Raw genomic sequence first — 22,036 nt, 5'->3', positions numbered from 1 at the left:
ATTTTGTCTCATTAGTGGCCGTAGCATGGCTATGGCGGTCTGGGTTCACAGAGCCTTGTGGCTGCGACAGTGGTCAGCAGATGCTGATTCCAAAAGGGGTGTTGAGAACCTTCCTTTTACAGGGGATGCCTTGTTTGGAGAAGAACTAAATAAGTGGATTTCTCAGGCGACTGCAGGTAAGTCTTCCTATTTGCCATCTGCCGCACCTCCTGCTAGATGTCCCTACCCTGGGCCCTCTCTGCAGTCCTTTCGTGTGGCAAAATTCAGAGGCAGAGTCCGAGGTGCATCCAGTGCTGCTAAAGGAACTCGCGGTAAGTCCAGTAAACCAGCAGCTGCTGGAGCTCTGGACCAGGCCTCCAGATCCTCATCACAAAGCCCTCCACGTGATGGTTGGCCACAGCAGCAAGGCAACTTCCAGGTAGGTGCTCGCCTTCAGCACGTCGCCCATATGTGGGCAAAGTCCTGCCGGGATCCATGGGGGAGGGAGCTCATATCCCAAGGATACCGGCTGGAATTTCCAGAACTACCTCCTTACTAGCTTCACCTGTAGCAAGAGTTACCTTGCAAAAAGCCATTCAAAAACTGCTTTCCACTGGAGTTTTTGTTCCAGTATTTCCTCCGTTGCAAACAAAGGACTTTTTACTCACACACTAATGATTACTTAAAGTGCAAGGATCCAATGGACCCGATCTATACCCCATGGTACTGATGTCACCTCAGTATTCACTACGGACTACGAGAAAAGGAATTACCGGTGGGTATTAAATTCCTATTTTAATAAGGCCCTGTAGTACCTGGGGTAGAAGACCAGCATAGGGGAGGAGGTGCTTGACCTGTAGCCCCTCCCCCAGCTCTGGGCGCCATCGACTGCAGATTTCCCGCCCTGCCTCACTCTCCCACCTTCCCTCACAGAGACCCGGGCAGCGTTCTTCAGCATAGCAGCAGCAGGTCTCCAGGATTGCTGGCCAATCTCTCCCTGTAAAAACGCCTGAACAGGACTGCTTTTTACATACGCTTAAGTATCCTACCTGTCTCATAAGGCAGTGATAGTTGAGATAAATGTTCCCTGAAGTTAATTTGTATGATTTTTCTGCATTATCCTCCAGCCTCAGGGCTGTGTTGTGATATAAGGATCCTTTGCAGTATTAATGATAAATGATAATATAGTTTCTGCACTGTGTGCGACTGAGTGCCTTAATCTGCTATCAGATTTCACTTTCAGTGTATCTCGGATATCTAGCCCTGATATTCTATACCGTGGGCTGAGGTGCATTTTGGATTAGAATTACATGTGAACACAGATTTTATCTATATGCATGTACTGTTTAAGTATATTATATCTGTTACATTTAACGTACTGTGGTGGTAATTCAGACCCGATTGCTGCTGTGTGTTTTCGCACAGCGGGCGATCTGGTCTGAACTGCGCATGCGTATGCACCGCAATGTGCAGGCGCGTCTGTCCGTAGCGACGGGATGATGCGAACAAATCGATCGCACTGGCGATTGCAAGGTTACTGACAGCAAGAGGCCATTTGTGGGTGGCAACTGACAGCTTTAGTGGAGTGTCTGGGAAAAGGCAGGAGGATCCAGGCGTTTGGACGGAGGGTTTCTGACATCAGCTTCGGACCTGATCACCGCAGCAGCTGAGTTAGTCCTGGGCTATACAGAGACTGCACAAAATTTGGTTTGTGCAGCTCTCTGCTCATGCTATCCCACACCTACACAGCGAATTCCCCTTCCCCCTGTAGGCGGCAACTACCTGATCGCAGGGATGCAAAAAACACACTCTAGCGATTAGGTGTGAATTACCCCCTGTGTACGTCCACTTTTGTTTACATAATTATGTCTAACAAGAAAGGGTGCAAACTGGCTGTCATGCAGAGTGTGCTCAGCTGGTTTGTCTGAGGACATGTTACATGACAGTCTCTGTACTGTTTGTTATACACCTTCCAGTCTGCTACTCCTGCCCTCCTCATGAGCCACCATGGGCAGCCTTTTCATCATTATTGGGTACTCTGGTGGAACGCCTTACGCCCCCTGTGAGACTACCTCCTCAAATAGTCCCTATGGTGAATCCGCCATGTGCGTATAATTTGTCTAATTGACTGCAGCAACTCAGTTAGTCCCTGACTAGACATTAGGATCTCTCGGGACACAGACGTGTCACTAATCTCCCTAAGCGTGCTAATTCTTTCTCACAATCTACAATACTCAGAAGTCTCTATCTGACACAGACTCCTGTGCTGCAGATGAAGAAGCGCCTATGTTAATAGATTTCCCTGCCCTTGTGGATGCAATTAAACATATTCTACAACTCTCAGATGAGGAGGAACCCACTACAGTGGCAAAGAGTACTGATAAGTTTAAATAACAGAAGGTGGTTAAAACTGAATTACCCCATTCTGATCATTTATTGGACATCCGACGGTAAACCTGGACTAATTCAGGCAAGAAGTTCTCCGTCTCTAAAAGGGCTTTTGCTCGGTATCCTCTACCTGCAGATATTTGTAACAAATGGGAAAATCTGCTGCAGGTGGATTCTCAAGTCACCTGTTTTGTGGTGTCATCCCCTCTGCCTGTTACTACTGTCACCTCTCTGAGGGAACCAACAGATAAACGTATTAAAGGCTGCCTGAAATCTATGTACTCCTTTACAAGGGCTGTTCATAGACCCACTATAGCTGCTTCATGAGGGGCAAAGGCAATAGAAGCTTGTGTTCATGTGCTGGAGGAGGAGCTACCCGACGATATCTTTGAAGAAGGCAGACAATACCTGTCTCATATTAAAAATGTTTCTTTCTACATTCAGGAAACATCATCTGAGGCTGGAGCATTGGCCGCCAAGTGGTCTGCTACGTCCATTCTGGCGTGCCATATTCTGTGGTTGAGACCAAGGAAAGTGGGCCTGGATTGGAAATACTCCCCATCACTAGGGATATTCTATTTGGGTACGAACTGGATAAGATTGTGTCTGCATTGGCAGCTGCCAAGACAGCTATTCTGTCCCCCACTAATCCTTCTCAAAAGGCTAAAAGTTCCACTTTTCACTCCTTTCGGCCTCAGGTAAAAGCAAAAGGTCAGTCATTCCCTAGGCAATCTCTCAATTCCAAACACTCCAAGGCCAAACACTCTTGGGCGGCTCGTCAGCTTGCCACAAAAACTGACAAGCCTGCAGCCTGACAGGACAGGCCTCCCCCTGGGGGGGACCCCAAGGTGGGAGGCCGACTTCTGCACTTCGCACAGGTTTGGCACACGACCACTTTGGATGCTTGGTTCTAGAAGTTGTCTCACAGGTACACAATCTCGTTAAAGGGACGTCCCCCTCACCAGTACCTCACCACGGCCTTCCATCAGGCCCGATAAAGGCGCAAAATCTACAAACTGTGGTCAACTTCCTTCTTCACGCAAAAGTTATTTTGCCGGTCCATCTGTCCCAGAGGGGCAGAGGTTATTACTTGACACTGTTTCTGGTTCCGAAACCCAACGGGTCACACCGGCCTATTCTCAACCTCAAAATGTTGAACAAGTTTGTGAGAGTATCCAAGTTTTGCATGGAAACTTTGTGCTCAATTGTTCTGGCTATAGAGCCGGGAGACTATATGGTATCCCTGGATATACAGGATGCATATTCCCATATTCCTATTGCCAAGTCGCATCAGCAGTTCCTGAGGTTTGCTATTGGCAACCTTGATTATCAATTCCAGGCTCTGCCGTTTGGACTGGCTACGGCTCCTCGCATCTTTACCAAGGTCATGGCATTTACGACGACTCACCTCCGTCACCAGGGGATAAGAATTCTGCCATACCTAGACGATCTTCTGATTTTGGCAAATTCTCAGGAAGTCCACCTCCGTCATCTCCAACTGACTCTAACCTTCCTTCAGACTCATAGTTGGCTGATAAATTTGAAAAAGTCTTCCCTGGTTCCACCTCAGAGCATGGTACAATTAGGGGTACTTCTGAACACTCACAGTTTGTATCCCCAGATAAAGTCCTGAAAATTCAGGACAAAATACGTCACTTCCTTCATTACCTCCGGGTGTCAGTACACTCGTCAATGCAAATACTCGGTCTGATGGCATCGTCATTTAACATGATAGAGTACGCACCGTTCCATTCCTACGCTCTACAACAATTGATCCTCTTCAAATGGAATGGCCTACCTCATCGGATGAGATTTCAAATTATCTCCTTGATTCCGGAGGTTCGCTTGTCGCTGTCCCGGTGGCTGCTGGAGCTGCGATTGAGCATGGGTCATCCCTTCTGGATCCTCCTGATGACGGATGCCAGTCCTTGTGGCTGGGGAGCGGTGACAGAGCAACACTCATTTCAGGGACATTGGATCAGGTAAGAATATCTGCTTCCAATCAATATAGTGTAGTTGAGAGTAGTGTTCAATGCACTGTCTCTGGCTCATCCTCTCTTGCAGAACAGGCCTGTTCAAGTACAATCAGGCCATAACAGTGGCCTATATCAACCATCAGGGCGGCACTCGCAGCCACATGGCAATGATGGAAGTGTCTAAGATTCTCCAATGGGCGGAACGCCATCTACCAGCCATATCTGTGGTGTTCATTCCGGGCATTCTCAACTGGGAAGCAGACTTCCTCAGTCGCCAATATGTTCACTCCGGAGAGTGGGCTCTTCAACCCATGGTCTTTCAGCTCCTGTTAGACAGATGGAGTATACTGGGCGTTGATCTCATGGTGTCTTCGACACAATCACAAGGTTCAGATCTTCGGATCATGAACCAGGGACCATCAGGCAGCATTCCTGGATGCATTGGCAGTCCCTTGGAACTTCCCTTGCCTTACATAATCCCTCCGGTGTCACTTCTGCCCAGGGTTCTTCAGAAGTTCAAACTAAAAGGGGGAAATCTCATTCTGGTCGCTCCAGCATGGACCAGACGTCACTGGTTTTCAGATCTCCAGGGACTCTCTGTAGGGCGTCCCCTTCTACTTCCTCAGTGACAGGACCTTCTGCAGCAGGGCCCTTGTCTTCATCTGGACCTGGCCAGACTGGCTTTGACAGCATGGCTCTTGAAGCATCACTCCTGAGGGCTAAAAGGTTATCTGAGGCTGTCATTCAGACTATGCTGAAGGCACGGAAACCGGCTTCTGCTCAATCATATTACAGATTGTGGCATGCTTACTTCACTTGGTGTGCTGCTAAGAATTATGATATCTCTAAATTCAGAACTTCCAGAATTTGGGCTTTTTCTCCAAAGAGGTTTGAACCTAGACCTTCGTGTTCTCTCTCAAGGTACATATTTCTGCCTTGTCTGTATGGTTCCAAAGCTAGATTGCCTCCATCTCTGATGTACACATGTTCATTCAGGGTGTTATATGTATTCAGCCTCCCTATGTCCCTCCAGTGGCTCCATGGGATCGGTCTATTGTATTGGAGGCTCATCAAGAAGCCCCATTCGAACCTCTAGAATCTGTGGACCTCAAATGGTTCACGGCCAAGGTCCTTTTTACTTGCTGGCTATTGCCTCTGCGAGGAGGGTTTTGGACTTAGATCCTGTCGTCAACCCTTTTTGATATTCCACAGTGACACTGCTGTTCTCCGAACTAGGCCTGGTTACCTACCTAAGGTGGTTTAACCAGGAGAGTGTAGTTCCGGCTTTTATCTCTCCAGACTTGTCGGCTAAAGAACGTTTTTTGGATGTGGTTAGGGCTCTACGTGTCTATGTAGACCGTACTACTTCCATTAGACAGTCGGATGCCCTCTTTGTCCTCTTCGGATTTCACAAGTGTAGCTGGCCTGCTAATAAACAAACGCCGGCCAGATGGATTAGAATGATGAGTGCACAAGCTTATACTGGAGCCGGTTTTCCAGTTCCAGCTACGATTAATGCCCATTCTACCCGGTCTGTAGGACCTTATTGGGCAACACCCCATGGGGCATCCGCCAAACAATTGTGCAAGGCGGCTACGTGGTCTTCAGTGAACACGTTTCTTGGGTTCTATGCCTTTGATACCTCCGCCTCCCAGAATGCTTCATTTGGATACCGGATTCTCATATCCGCTCAGGTGCGTCACTTGCGTTACTGCTTTGGGACATACCCGATGTTTCCCTGTGGAAACCTATGTACCCTGCTGCAGAAAGTTAAGAGTTATGATAGACTTACCATTGTTAACTCTTTCTATGAAGTACATAGGTTCCACAGGGCACCCACCCTGACACACCTAGCTTCTTTGAGTTTGTATGGCATTGGCCTCTGATTCCTTCTCCTGTCTGTGAGATTGTGTTCTTATGTGACTAACCTCTTCTTTCTCTCTTGCCTGTTTCCTGCATTTGACTGGTTAACAAAACTTAGCTTACAGTGCCTTGCGGCGGAGTTATAGAGGAGGGATCCGATGCACCATGGGATAGCTAAAGCTTTTCCTGTTGGTGCCTGGATCCAGATCCATCTCTACACCTCCCAATGTTTCCCTGTGGAACCTATGTACAGAAAGAGAGTTAACAATAAGTCTACCATAACGCTTATGGTGCCCACACACAGTGCGATTATCGTGTGCGATTTGATCTTTAGTTCAGATCGCATTGCGTCTAATTCAAATCGCACCGTGTTTATTTTCCCATGCGATGCACGCTCCGGTGTGGTCAATATCGCAAGGTAAAATATTATGTTTAGTCAGGTATTTTCATACTACATCACATACATTACATATTGTAGTGCAGTCAAAATCTGGTGTAGTTCAAATCGCATAGCACACATTGTATAGTCTCAAATTGCACCTAGCACAGATCTCACCGTGTGTGGGCAGGTATCCGTTCAGATAGTCGACCATGTTATGGTCGACATTGACATGGTCGACATGGACACATGGTCGACACATGAAAGGTCGACGCATGAAAGTGTCGACATTAGTTTTGTAACTTTTTTTTTTCTTTTTGGGGAACTTTTCCATACTTTACGATCCACGTGGACTACGATTGGAACGGTAATCTGTGCCTAGCGGAGCGAAGGCACCATGCCCGAAGCATGGCGAACGAAGTGAGCCATGCGAGGGGACGCGGTGCACTAACTGGGGTTCCCAGTCACTTTACGCAAAAAACGACACCAAAAAAAGTAAAAAAACTCATGTCGACCTTTTCATGTGTCGACCTTTCATGTGCCGACCATGTGTCCATGTCAATGTCGACCAATAGTGGTCGACCTAATGACTGTCGACCATTCATACCGGAACCGTGTGGGCACCATTACTTTAATCCTTTATTTTACTCAAGTCAGCTTGCCTCGTACACTCCTTTGGTGGAGTTATCTGGGGGAGGCCAGTGGAGCTGGTAAGATTGTCATTCTGCTGATAGACAGACTGAGGTGGTGTGTGTGTTGGGGGGGGGGGTTTGACCATAGCAATGCCACCACCTGTGGTGGCTTAGGTTATTGATAGAATCCCTGCTTGGAGCTAAGCAGGGATTCTACCAACTGTGTACCTCCATGGAAGTCACACATGGAAAGTGACACTGCTCTGAATTTGGTATTTAGTCGGCCTCTTTTAGTTTCAACTTTGCCGATAATTAATGTCCCAGCTCAGTCTTCGGTCCGGGTCTGCGGCAACTGTCCTCTTTACAGAGTGTTAAGACTGCCACTGCCTCTTCTAGTCCACAGAATTGGCAGCTTCCAGGGATTCCCTAGACATATAAGGCCTCTAATTCTGGTTTTTCTTCTCAAAATTAAGTTGATGTGGTTGAAGGCTCTTATCCGGGGGGGTGGTCAGGAGCTCATTGTAACCGAGATTTGAGATAAATCTGTGATCGTGAGGAAAGGTTTTTTTCCTTATGCACATAATAACCAGCCCCTCAGGAACAAAAGCTTCCGGTCTGAATCGTAAAAATTATAAATATATTGTTTTATGTTAGACATTTTTCATTCCATCATAGCCTTTACATTTGCGTAGGTGGGTATGTTGCTTGTCGCTCACATATAGAGAACTTGTATTTTATGTTCGGTAGACCTATAAGATTAATTTGGTATTGCCTGTATTTTTCAGCCTTATAGCTAGTTCAAAGTGATGCTTTGTCAGAATCATTTAGGCCACATTCTGGTGTATATCGCAGGTCAAAGCTTAATGCATAAACAATTTTCTGCTGTTTCAGTCTCACTTGTGACTTATATTTGCGTTTGTGACATGGGGGTGTGCAGGTGTGAATCTAATGTCTGTTTTATTTTACAGACCCCAAGAGACAAAGAATTGACAAACACCCATTATTTCCTGTTTCAATGTTGGAACCTATTACTGAAATAAATCCACTGGTGCCTAAGGCAGCACAATTCTCTATACCCCAGGGTAAGAACATCTTCCACTTTCATCCTATCTTACTCTTTCGTCCTATCATGGAGCCGTATCCTTTTGCTGAACAGGATACGGCTCCACGGAAAGTTCTACAATATCATAACAAGGGTGCAGGTGCACCATACACCCTTAAATTATATCAATCATCATATCCGAGGTTCTATACTGGCAATATGATCCTGCCCACCTGCTTCACGGTGACCTCGTTGGACAGGTGCCTAACATTATAGGGGTTCGCCTCTGGGACACAGAGTACCCCAAAATCACCCCAACCATACTGTACCACCCCAGGGCATCACACAAATGAGAGAGAGAAGTGAAAAATCAGTGTTAAGCAAGTGAGGGAAGCTGCTGAGTGTTAGGAAGAGGACCTCAGTAAGGTATCATTGTTAGAAAGTGAGGTTAGCTGATCAGTGTTACAAGTGTAAAAGTTATGTGAAAAATGCTACATAAATAAAAACAAACACGGGGTGATATACAGTGCATCCAGAAAGTATTCACAGCGCTTCACTTTTTCCACATTTTATGTTAAGCCTTATTCCAAAATGGAATAAATACATTTTTCCCCTCACAATTCTACACACGATACCCAATAATGACAACGTGAAAAAGTGTTTTTTTGAGATTTTTTGCTAATTTATTACAAATAAAAAACTAAGGTGTACATAAGTATTCACAGCCTTTGCTCAATACTTTGTTGATGCACCTTTGGCAGCAATTACAGCCTCATGTATTTTTGAATATGATGCCACAAGCTTGGCACACCTATCTTTGTGCAGTTTTGCCCATTCCTCTTTGCAGCACCTCTCAAGCTCCATCAGGTTGGATGGGAAGCATTGGTGCACAGCCATTTTTAAATCTCTCCAGAGATGTTCAATCGGATTCAAGTCTGGTTTCTGGCTGGGCCACTCAAGGACATTCACAGAGTTGTCCTGAAGCCACTCCTTTGATATCCTGGCTGTGTGCTTAGGGTCGTCCTGCTGAAAGATGAACCATCGCCCCAGTTTGAGGTCAAGAGCGCTCTGGAGCAGGTTTTCATCCAGTATATGTCTGTACATTGCTACATTCAACTTTCCCGCTAACCTGACTAGTCTCCCAGTTCCTGCCATGGAAAAACATCCCCACAGCATGATGCTGCCACCACCATGCTTCACTGTAGGGGTATAGTATGTTATGCCGGCGCTTGGGAGCCCAGCATACCAGCGCCGGGATCCCGACCGCCGGCAGGCAGTCGGGTGAGCGCAAAATAGCCCCTTGCGCCACACTATTTATTCTCCCTCCAGGGGTGTCGTGGACACCCCAAAAGGGAAAATAGTTGTCAGTATGGCGGTTGTCGGGATTGCGGCGGTATGGTGAGCGCCTGGAACCTGACAGCCGGTATATCAAATGCCTCCCCACTGTGGGGATGGTATTGGCCTCGTGATGAGCGGTGCCTGGTTTCCTCCAAACATGATGCTTGTCATTCACGCTAAAGCGTTCAATCTTTGTCTCATCAGACCAGAGAATTTTGTTTCTCATGGTCTAAGAGTCCTTCAGGTGCATTTTGGCAAACTCCAGGCAGGCTGCCATGTGCTTTTTACTAAGGAGTGTCTTCCGTCTGGCCACTCTACCATAGAGGCCTGATTGGTGGATTGCTGGTAGAGATGGTTGTCCTTTTGGAAGGTTCTCCTCTCTCCACAGAGGAATGCTGTAGCTCTGACAGAGTGACCATCTGTCTAGGGCTCTTTCCCCCCGATCACTCAGTTTAGACGGCCGGCCAGTTCTAGGCAGAGTCCCGGTGGTTCCAAACTTCTTCCATATATGGATGATGGAGGTCACTGTGCTCATTGGGACCTTCAAAGCAGCAAATATTTTTCTGTACCCTTCCCCAGATTTGTGCCTCGAGTCAATCCTGTCTCGGAGGTCTACAGACAATTCCTTTGACTTCATGCTTGGTTTGTGCTCAGACATGCACAGTCAAGTGTGGGACCTTATATAGACAGGTGTGTGCCTTTCCAAATCATATCCAATCAACGGAATTTAACATAGGTGGATTCCAATTAAGCTATAGGAACATCTTAAGGATGATCAGTGGAAACGATGCACATGAGCTCAATTTTGTGCTTCATGGCAAAGGCTGTGAATACTTATGTACATGTGATTAGCTTAGTTTTTTATTTTCAATAAATTTGCAAAAATCTCAAACACTTTTTTTATGTTGTCATTATGGGTTATTGTGTGTAGAATTTTGAGGGGAAAAAATGAATTAATTCCATTTTGGAATAAGGCTGTAACTTAACAAAATGTTGACAAAGTGAAGCCCTGTGAATATTTTCCAGATTCACTGTAGGTGTTAGAAATAAGTATAAGGTGGTGATTTCCCAAAGTGGCCCAGTCAGAGCAATCCAAGGAGCCCCATGCCCCAAAAGTTCACCCACAAACTGACTTTCTATATAATTAAAAGGATCTTACCTATGTCTTGTGTGCAGTCAGCATATGTTAGTTCCCTGTTTAAAAGCCTGAGCGGCAGTGGGTGAGGTGCTAATCCAGGATGAGGGCGTCCCAAGCCCTCAGCTGTGTATACACACACATAATATTGAATACCTTGTGGAGAGGGGGCCTGGACTGCACACCATAGCTCCTTGTAATGTGATGTGCTACCTTGCTGGGACTTAATAATACAATATAGGTGCAGGTGCTCTATACCCCAGGGTAAGAACATCTTCCTCTTTCGTCTTATCTGGGAAACACTGACGCTAGAACTGTATATGAGGGATGGTCTGTGGAGTAGGCACTAAAATAATTGACTCAAACACCCCCAAACTTATATACCCTCCCCTTCCCTTAGCTCCCCAGTTTTGTTTTAGTGGCAGGCAGGCGATGGCAAGAAGAGTATATAGGCTTTCGCACAGGAACGGATTTGGTCCCTCTATGGGAGCTCCATATACCCATAAGGGGGCGCTGGAGGCACAGTGAAGTAATTAAAAGAAGGTGCTTACCTGGATGTTAGTCTCCATTTGGTAATGGTGGATGTCATCTTGCCCACACTCCACACGGAAGGACCTCCCACAGTTAATAGGATTTCATGCTGCTTCTTGGAGGATGGATTGAAAAAGGGAAGAGACCTGGTTCTCCTTGATGCTGCGCAGGAGGCCGGACGCTGTGAAAAAGTGGTACAGTAGAAAGAAACAAACTGTGTGTTTTTTCTTACGATGGTTTCTTGTTGAAGTTGCTAGAGTAGTGTAGTTAAAGTGAGGATTTTTTTTTTCTTTATAAGTACTTAAGTTACTTTCTTTTGTTTAAGAGGAGTAAAAATATTTTTATTTTTTTTATTTTGTTTTTCATCTCTTTTCTTCTCTTGCTCTCACACTATAAAAGACTAAGGCTGTAGGTCTTTTGTTCTGTGTGAGATACCATTGTTGGTATCAGTGTGTCTGCAAAGAGGGACCATCCCCCTAAGGCTAAGCTGGGTCTGCATTACATTATACATGTTTTAAATGTTCTGAAAAATTCCTTAAGAGGAGTAGAGTGCATGGAGACCTGTGTACAGATTGTGAGGTTGAGATGCCTGTGTTGTGCTCATCCATGGATGCTCTGTCAGAGGAGCTTTTACCGGAATGGTCAAAGGTTGTTTCTCAGTTCATTGTGGATCTGGCTAAGGAGGTACCAGATGATTGTGGCCATGCTAATGTTAGTGCATCAGCCTCTATAACTCTGCAGCAGGTTCCACCATCTCAGTTTCCTTCCCCTGAGTGAGTTAGTAGCCTGATGGATAGAGATATGTCTGTTCAGCTGGATAGACCTTCCAGGGTCTGTTCTTCTTTGAAGCAGTCTTAGGCTCAGCAGTAAACGACACCCTACCCAGACTGGGCATGTCTTGGGGAAAGGGGAGGAATTGGAAGGATCTTCCGCTGAGGATAGAGAGGTATTGAACCAGGAATGGATAGAGCATTCTAGTTGGGAAGACAGTTCTCCCGATTGTTTGGTCATTACTGAGTTTATCCAGGCCATTCACCAGATTTTAAAGATTGAGGACGAGGAACATTAGGATGAAACAGCATCTGCAGGGTTATTTAAAAGAAAGAAAATGCAGGTTTTGAATTTTCCTTCATTTATGCATTTTTTTGATGTACTGGTAGAATCCTGGGCTAAGCCAGATAAACGTGTTAAGCTTCCAGCAAGTTTTAAGTTCACTTATCCTTTTGCTGAAAAGGATAAGGCTCCATGCGAGTTACCCCCAGCAGTGGATGCCCCATTTGACCATTGGAAGACTACCGATCTTCCAATGATTACTGCAGTCACATTTGAAGGATGCTATGGACCATAAGTATGAACATCTGCTTAAAGCATCCGGTGTTTACAGGAGCCGGGGCCACACTGTTTCAGCTGGTTTTTCTGCCCGAGAGCAAGTTCAGGGACTAACAGTCTCTGGTACAGATGTTTGTCTCTACTCAGGGTGCCCATTCTACACAGCAGCTACTGGGGAAAAGGGTGGCTGCATTTGAAGTGGTTCCGTTTGTATGCTTCCATTCCAGACTCCTTTAGCATTTCATTCTTCAGCACTGGAGGGGGGAGGGGAGGGGAGGAGATCCCTGTCTTGATCAACCATTGTTTTCCCCCTATCTGTACAAGTATGCCAATCCCTGGTTCGGTGGCTCTGCACGCACATCATGTCTAGAGGTTGTCAATTTTCTCCCTGGAAATGGACTCCTGTAATTACAGACGACAGTCTCCAGAGATGGGGTGCAGTGGTTCTAGGTTCCCAGTTCCAGGGCATTTGGTCATTGGAAAAAGAATGTTGTCCATCAGTGTGGTAGAACTGCAAGCAGTCTTTTGTGTTCTGGTAAAGGCACAGGATCTTCTACAGAGACAAGCCCGTACAGATACAGTCGGATAATGCCACGGCGGTAGCATATATCATCAAATAAGGTGGCGGAGACTGCCCAGATTATGATGTGAGCAGAGAAATTTGTACCGCCCATATGAGCCATTTCTCTTTCAGGGTCTACAGTAGTATCCACAGGATATACCCTGGGTTGTAGGTGGCGTCAGAGGAATGGGCACCAAATGGTTTAAGCTTTAGGACTCCCAGTATGCAACGGTCGAGCCTCCCTATTACCCCACCTCCTGGCTCAGGGAATTCAGTTTTTTGTTTGGTGCGACAGGAGCTGGACCACTGTAGAAAAACGGTGCGGCTGTTTTGTTTTTTTTTTTTTTTTTTTTTTTTGCAGCCACAAGCTTTTATTATTTTATATAGTCTTTTTTTTTTTTTTTCTTTTTAGCTACTTTTCTATGCGTCATAAACGCATAAGGAAAAGTTGCTCCAACAACTTCCCACCAGTTTCACAGCAACAGTTACCTTTGTGTAAACACTGTTTTTGTGGCGGGTGCCAGATAGATGTAGTAGCAAAGGTCCACACTGACGATCCCAGGCTGTGGATGGAGCACGGGGTGAATGTAAGGTGTCTAATTCCAGTTAGCAGTTTAAGACTACTATAATGCATCCTTACTGTCTCGGGGGGAGACTACTGGACAGTCGCTGATGCGGTCGTCTACCTCGGGTGCACCAGCGCTAGACCTCAGGGATCATAAGCTCTGGGAATTAGTAAGATGCCGTGATCCATGGGTTGGATGTCAGCAGTAGGTAGTAAGGCACTTACCTGGTTGCCCCTCCACCTAGTTCATGACCAGTTTCAGACCTCCAAATTTCCCGTCATGAACTAAAATTTCCCGCTTCCGTCTGAGACACTAAGACAGAGTCGCTGTGTGGCTGAGTTCTCTGGTGCCTCTGTTTCTGTTGGCTGTTTGTTAGTGGCATGATTCAATATGGAAGCAGGGTTCCAGTATCCCTGTATCCCGCTCTCCTGGTCAGGTGATACAGCACTGATTTCCTACCTACCTTGGTGGTATTGCCTAGTTGAATAAGTGCCTAATGCAAATGAGCGACTGTGTACAAATATTGCTGTATTATTCGCTGTATATGCTAGTCTCCCGGTATGCTGCTCATTGGAGCCAGGTAAATACAGTAATGTTTTTTCTGCTGCGTGGTACACTGGGCTCCACAAGGAATAACATCAGGGTGTAGAGTAGGATCTTGATCCGAGGCACCAACAGGCTCAAAGCTTTGACTGTTCCCAAGATGCATAGCGCCGCCTCCTCTATAACCTCGCCTCCGTGCACAGCAGCTCAGTTTTGTAGTTGGTGCCTTGCAGTAAGCAGGCAGTCAACAGGGGGGCTGCACCTGCAGCCCTAAAGAAAAAGCTATTTCAAAAGGATAGAAAATCTGAAGACTTCAAGGGCTGCAGCAGTGTCTGGATGTCAGTCAGACATCACCTGCTGCAGCTCCATCAGTTCCCGCGCCCTGGTTGCCGGGTAATCACAGCGGAGACTCCAGTGTTCTTCTGGTTAGTCACACCCTCGCCGCTGTCCTCCCGGATCGCGTGGCCGCATACAGGGGGAGGTAAGGGGGTCTCTTTGGCCCGCTGTAATCGCGATCCGGCACGGCCGGTGGGAGGCGAGCCGTACGTGCTGGCGTGGACACTGTAAAGGGCAGGGGCTCCACCAGACACCAGGGCACTGGGCACAGGTCGGTTTTCTTAATAAAACCGTTTGACAGCCCGCAGCGCCTAGTGGGGAAGCCAGCATGGGGGATAAGGCCTGACCTGTAGCCCCTCCCTCAGCCCCAGGGCGCCATTTAGGAAAATGTTCCCGCCCTGGAGCTGCATATCTCTCCCTCACTCCTTGTCATCTGCCATTACACAGATCTGCGCTGTTCCTGGGACTGCTTGGGCAAATCCTCCTCTGTAAAGCCGCCTGTACGTCATCGCTGTGCATTTTACAGGACACTTAAGTATTCTACCTGTCAGTGGACAGTTTTGGTTAAGAAAGAGTGCATACAGTCAGGGTTGTGTGGGTCAAATAACCTGTGACATACATCCAGTATTTGCTGTGTTTTGCTATATCTACTGTTTGTGTGTGTGTGTATATATATATATATGTGTGTGTGTGTGTGTGTGTGTGTGTATGTGTGTATGTGTATATATATATATATATATATATATATATATAGCTATACTGAGTATTACTTTGTATTGCTAGTCCAGTGCAGTCTTTATTGTATGATATAACTTCTGCATTGTACATTGTGATTTTCTGTGTGTGTGCATGTAGCTGCTGAGTGACTGCCATTTCGTGTATTTCGCTCAGCCTGCTACCCTATATTCTGTAACCTGAGGGGGCTAGGTTATATACTATAGGACTATATACTGTAGGTGTTTCACAAGATATACTTACTGTGTGTTTTTCTCTGATTTCTGGTCACCATATATCTCTTGGATTCCTGGTTTGTGCTGATAACACTACACCGGGAGTTCTTGCTAGATATAGTGCTGCTAATATTGGGGGTCATTCCGAGTTGATCGTAGCTGTGCTAAATTTAGCACAGCTATGATCATCTTTCCTGACATGCGGGGGGACACCCAGCACGGGGCTAGCCTGCCCCGCATGTCAGTCCAGACCCCCTCGCAGAAGTGCAAAGGCATCGCACATTGACGATGCCTTTGCACTTCAGGAGTAACTCCCGGCCAGCGCAGCTTTAGCGTGCTGGCCGGGAGCTTCTCCTCACTCTCTGGCCCGCAGCGGCTGCGTATGACGTCACGCAGCCGCTGCGGCCCGCCCCCCGTTCGGTCCGCCACGCCGGACCGCGCCAACGAAATGGCGGCCAAACGCAGCCGTTTCATCCCCTCCCGCCCATCAGGCAGAGGCGATCGCTGTCCTGCTACGGCCTTCGGCCATCCCGCAGGCGCACTACGGCGCCGTCGCATGCGCAGCAGGGACCCGTTCGCTCTGCTGCGTTAAAACGCAGCGAGCGAACAGGTCGGAATGACCCCCATTGTACTGAGTTGCCTGATATGGAGCTTCTCATTATGTCAGCTGCAAGGGGCAACGGAACTGGGGCTTATCCCACATTGAGTGGTGGTGACACTGCAGACACATTTGAGGAAAACATGGCAGCAGAGAGTTCAGGTTCTGGGGGTTCTTTGCCCCCCAGTGGGTTTGTAGCAATGGGGGTCCACAATGACCCGCCCTGGGATACCTTCTCCATGTTATTAAATACGCTGGTAACTAAACTTGCGCCCCCTGTGGGACCGCCTATGCCAGTAAAGCAGTTTATGATCCCTGCAGTCAATCCACCATGGGCTGATAAGATCTCATCTCAGTTACAGAACTTGAACCAATCACTGACTGAAAAGAAGTCTAAATCTCGCCCACCTAAGACTAAGGCGTCTCTTAAATGGGCCGCTACTTCCTCACAATCCACCACTGTTCCAGACACTTCCTCTGATGAGGATGGCGCATACACTGACCCCACAGACACTGACTCTGATGCTTCAGATGGGGACAAGTGGGGCCTTCTAGATGTGGACTTGATGGCGTCTCGACACAATCACAAGGTTCCGGTCTTCGGAGCAAGGACAAGGGATCCTCAAGCGGCGTTTGTAGACGCACTAGCAATCCCATGGAGCTTTCAGCTGTCATATGTGTTCCCTCCGGTGTCACTCCTGCCCAACTAAGGAAGTTCAAACAAGAAGGAGGAACCCTGCTTCTGATCGCTCCGGCGTGGCCCAGACGGCACTGGTTCTCAGGTCTACAGGGTCTCTTGATAGAGCGTCCCCTTCTACTTCCACAATGACCAGACCTCCTCGTTCAGGGCACTTGTGTTTACCAGGATTTGGCCCGACTGGCTTTAACCGCGTGGCTCTTGAAGCTTCCGTCTTGAGGGCCAAGGGTTTTTCTGAGGTGGTCATTCATACTATGTAAAAGGACCGTAAGCCAGCTTCTGCTCAGATTTATCATAGGGTCTGGAATTCTTACTTTGATTGGTGCACGTCTAGTAAACATGACGTTTACAAGTTTAGTGCGGCCAAACTTTTGGCCTTCCTACAACAGGGCCTAGACTTAAGCATTCGTCTGGCATCCCTCGTGGTTCACATTTCTGCCTTGTCTGTATAGTTTCAGAGAAAGATTGGTATCCTGCCTGATGTTCATACTTTCACTCGGGGTGTTACGGATTCAACCTCCTTATGTACCACCAGTGGCCACTTGGGATTTGTCAGTGGTTCTTGAGGCCTTGCAAGAGTATCTGTTTGAACCTCTTGCATCTGCAGACCATAAGTGGCTTTCCCTTAAGGTTTTGTTTTTGCTGGCTAATGCCTCTGCTAGAAGGGTCCCGGACTTAGGTGCCTTATCCTGTAAGTCCCCCTATCTGATTTTTCAACGGGACCGTGCAGTTCTTAGAACGCGTTCTGGTTATTTGCCTAAGGTGGTGTCTTCCTTCCACCTTAACCAGGAGATTGTAGTTCTGGCCTTTAGTTCTCCTGAGTTGTCCTCCAAAGAGCGGTCTTTGGATGGTGGTACGGGCTCTCCGTATCTATGTGAAGAGAACTGCCTCCATTAGGAAGTCTCATTCTCTCTTTGTACTGTTTGGATTTCACAAACGTGGCTGGCCTGCTAACAAGCAGACCTTGGCCAGATGGATTAGAATGGTGATTGCCATGCTTATGTACAGGCTGGTCTTCCAGCTCCTGCTACCATCAAAGCCCATTCTACTCGGTCTGTTGGACCTTCTTGGGCGGCCCGCCGTGGTGCGACCCTTGAACAATTGTGCAAGGCGGCTGCGTGGTCCTAAGTGAAGGTTCTATGCCTTCGATACTTCCGCCTCCCAGGATGCTTCCTTTGGACACCGGGTTCTTGTGCGTTCTACAGTGCGTCCTCTCCCATAAGGAACTGCTTTAGGATATCCCCGATGTTATTCCTTGTGGAGCCCAGTGTACCCCGCAGCAGAAAACGAGATTTATGGTAAGAACTTACCGTTGTTTAATCTTTCTGCGAGGTACACTGGGCTCCACAAGGCGCCAACCCTGACTCACTTTTTTTCTTTGGGTTGGTATGGTATTCGCCGCTGACACCCTCTCCTGTCGTGAGTGTGTGGTGTGTGTGGCTTCTAACGATTGTCGTCTCTGTTACCTGCTACTGCATTGGACTGGTTAACGAAAACTGAGCTCCTGTGCACGGAGGAGGGGTTATAGAAGAGGCGGCGTTATGCATCTTGGGAACAGTCAAAGCTTTGAGCCTTTTGGTGCCTCGGATCAAGATCCTACCCTACACCCTGATGTTATTCCTTGTGGAGCCCAGTGTACCTCGCAGAAAGAGATTTAACAATGGTAAGTTCTTACCATAAATCTCGTTTTCCTACCTACTCAATTGTACTGTCTAGTTGAACACTTTGCTAATTTTGCAAATGTATACCAATGCATTATTATGTGACTGTTTGCTAGTGCGGTTTTCTGACTTTAAACTTTTTTTTCTATCAGTCTTGCTTTATCTCTCTCTTTGTTCATTCCCTCAGTGCTGGTGCATGCAGGGTAGGTTGTGATTGTACTTCACTTTAAACACACAAAAGTGAAGACTGTCACATTGATGTATAGTATTACACTGTTGTGTGAATAAAATTGTTGCTATGTCCTCACAAGTCAAGGGTAGCGAAGCAGCACTTACATTATTATCACAGTTGTTCTGCAAAGCAGGGTTAACCCCTCAGGACCTGGTACAAGATGAGTCTTGTGTAAACTGTTATAGGTTCATAAAAAAACTCAAACTGTTTGATCAACCGGCTTTAAGCCAGGAACCTGTTCAAACACAAAAACCCCCTTGTGCTTGAACTGGGTAACGCCTAGTAAGAAATTTAGGATGCCAAAGAAATGGGGTTCTTGTTATCCTCTCCAACCTGTGGACTTTATAAAAAGGGAAGTGCCTTCCAAGAAATATGCTCACGTAGTTCGACTGGTACGCAAATCTACATTAACTCTGCCTTCATCATCATTAAATAATGCAACAAACTGAAAAAATGATACAGGTTGAGTATACCTTATCCAAAATGCCTGGGACCAGAGGTATTTTGGATATCGGATTTTTCCGTATTTTGGAATAATTGCCTACCATAATGAGATATCATGGTCAAGTCTAAGCACATAATGCATTTATGTTTCATATACACCTTGGGGGTAATTCCAAGTTGATCGCAGCAGGAATTTTTTTAGCAAATGTTAGATTTTAGATTTGGGTGGGTTATTTTGTTTCTGTGCAGGGTAAATACTGGCTGTTTTATTTTTACACTGCAAATTAGATTGCAGATTGAACACACCACACCCAAATCTAACTCTCTCTGCACATGTTAAATCTGCCTCCCCTGCAGTGCACATGGTTTTGCCCAACTGCTAACAAAATTCCTGCTGCGATCAACTTGGAATTACCCCCCTTATACACAGCCTGAAGGTCATTATAGCCAATATTTTTTATAACTTTGTGCATTAAACAAAGTGTGTCTACATTCACACAATTCATTTATGTTTCATATACACCTTATACACACAGCCTGAAGGTCATTTAATACAATATTTTTAATATCTTTGTGTCTTAGACAAAGATTGTGTACATTGAGCCATCAGAAAACAAAGGTTTCACTATCTCACTCTCACTCAATAAAGTCAGTATTTTGGAATATTCCGTATTTCGGATATTTGGATATGGGATACTCAACCTGTCTTAAGACTGTATTTTCCCTAACAGGGAAGACCAGCGATGGCCACAGCTTGGGTGGCTAAAGCAGTGGCAAGCTGGGCGGAAGCTTTGGAAAATGATTTCTCCGTTCTGGCAACAAGAAAACAGTTATCCCATATAGTTAATATAAAGCAGGCAGCTGCTTTTATGGAAGAAGCGGCCCTGGATATGGGTATGTTAGCTTCTCAAGTATCAGCTTCTTCAGTAGCAGCCCGCAGAGCTGTTTGGCTACGTTCTTGGAAGGCTGACTCGTAATCACCGAATGCATTCGAATCTCTGCCTTTTTTCAGAAATATTATGTTTGGTACGGGTGGTCTTCTGTTTGCCGGCGCTCAGTATACCGGCGCCGGGAGCCCGACAGCCGGCATACCGACAATTATTTTCCCTCGTGGGGGTCCACGACCCCCATAGAGGGAGAATAAAATAGTGTAGCGCGCCACCGTGCCCGTAGCGTGGCGAGCGCAGCGAGCCCGCAAGGGGCTCATTTGCGCTCGCCAAGCTGTCGGTAAGCCGGCGGTCGGGCTCCCGGCGCCGGGATGCTGGTCGCCGGGAGCCCGACTGCCGGCCAGCCGTAGTGAACCCTTTGGTACAGAGTTGGATAATACTCTATTGTCTGAAACAAACTCCAAAAAAGCTGGGTTTCCTTCGACATCTACATCAAAACCGAGGTCTCCTGCTTTCCGGTCCTTTCGGCCCCAAGGTAAAGAAAAGAGAGAGGCTTATAACAAGCAGTCTCAATCTGCTAAATTGGGTAGGACTAAACAGGCTTGGTCAACAAGATGCCTGACTTCTAAACCAGAAGGCAAGCCACGGGCCTCCACCTGGGGACTCCAGGGTGGGAGACGTCAGGACAACCAGGTACCTACATACAGGTCAAGATCAAAGGATCCCGAAGCAATCTTCGTGAATGCCCTGTCACTGAAATGGAAAGTTCATTTGGCATATGTCTTCCCACCAATCTCCCTGTTGCCCAGGGTGATTAAAAAATTCAAACAGGAAGGGGACGCCATGATATCAATAGCTTTGTCGTATCCCAGACAAAATTGGTACACAGATCTGCAAAGGCTATCCGTGGACACTGCCTCAACGTCAGATCTACTGATTCAGGGTCCTTGTCTCTACGAACACCTGAATCGACTGTCTTTGACGGCGTGGCTTGAAACATCCATCCTAAAAGCAAAAGGCTTTTCACAGGTTGTAATTCAAACAATGCTTAAAGCAAGGAAGCCATCATCAGCTCTCATCTGTTACCGAATATGGCATACTTATTTTCAATGGTGCGCTGCTAGTAAATATGACCCAATGTCTTTTAGAGTTTCAAGAATTCTAGCATTCCTTAAAGCTGGAATGGACCGAGGTCTCCGCTTAACTTCCCTGAAGGTACAGGTGTCTGCATTCACCACATGGTTCCAAAAGAAAATTGAAAACCTACAGGATGTTTGCACTTTTTTCCACAAAATGCTTCATATTCAGCCTCCATTTATACCCCCAACAGCTACCTGGGACCTAGGAATAGTTCTCAGGGCACTTCTATACGCCCGATTTAAACCACTGCATCATGTGAATTTCAAATGGTTGACAGCTAAAGTTCTCTTTCTACTGGCTATTGCTTCAGCTAGAGGAGTATCAAACTTTGAGGCACTATTGTGTCACCCTCCATTTCTGGTATTCCATCCAGATTGTGCAATTCTCCGAACCAAATCTGGATATCTTACTAAAGTGGTCTCTAAGTTCCATCTTAATTAAGAAATAATAGTTCTGGCCTTTCAGTTACCGGATCTCTCTGTGGGAGACGCATCATTGAACGTAGTTCGTGCTCTAAGGATCTACATGGATCGTATCGGTGCCATCAGAAGGAAAAATACTCTGTTATATACGGATTTCACATGAGCCTGCCAATAAGCAAACATTGGCTAGATGGCTTCGAATGACTATCTTGGAAGCATACTCTCAAGCTAATCTCCCTATCCCGGATAATGTGTCTGCCTATTCTTCCCATTCAGTAGGTCCTTCATGGGCAGCCCACCGTGGTGCCTCAGCTGAGCATCTCTTTAAGGCAGCCATGTGGTCATCAATAATACATTCATTAGACATTATGCCTTTGATACCTTTGCCTCTCAGGATGTTGCATTT

The 22,036-nt window shown here is 46.6% G+C and overlaps 1 protein-coding gene across 3 annotated transcripts in view; it reads left to right on the top strand.

The window, feature by feature from the left end:
• LOC134927810 (mediator of DNA damage checkpoint protein 1-like) overlaps positions 1–22,036 on the top strand; it is an 840,332-nt gene that overhangs the window by 628,138 nt on the left and 190,158 nt on the right. For all 3 annotated transcript variants that reach the window (XM_063922788.1, XM_063922787.1, XM_063922786.1), the window contains exon 23: positions 8,186–8,299. In XM_063922788.1, the coding sequence (XP_063778858.1) occupies positions 8,186–8,299 (114 nt within the window). The remainder of the gene's footprint in view (positions 1–8,185; positions 8,300–22,036) is intronic.

This window comes from Pseudophryne corroboree, chromosome 5 (genome assembly GCF_028390025.1).
Source record: "Pseudophryne corroboree isolate aPseCor3 chromosome 5, aPseCor3.hap2, whole genome shotgun sequence".
Lineage (NCBI taxonomy): Eukaryota > Metazoa > Chordata > Amphibia > Anura > Myobatrachidae > Pseudophryne > Pseudophryne corroboree.
This window is presented reverse-complemented; position numbering and strand designations above follow the sequence as displayed.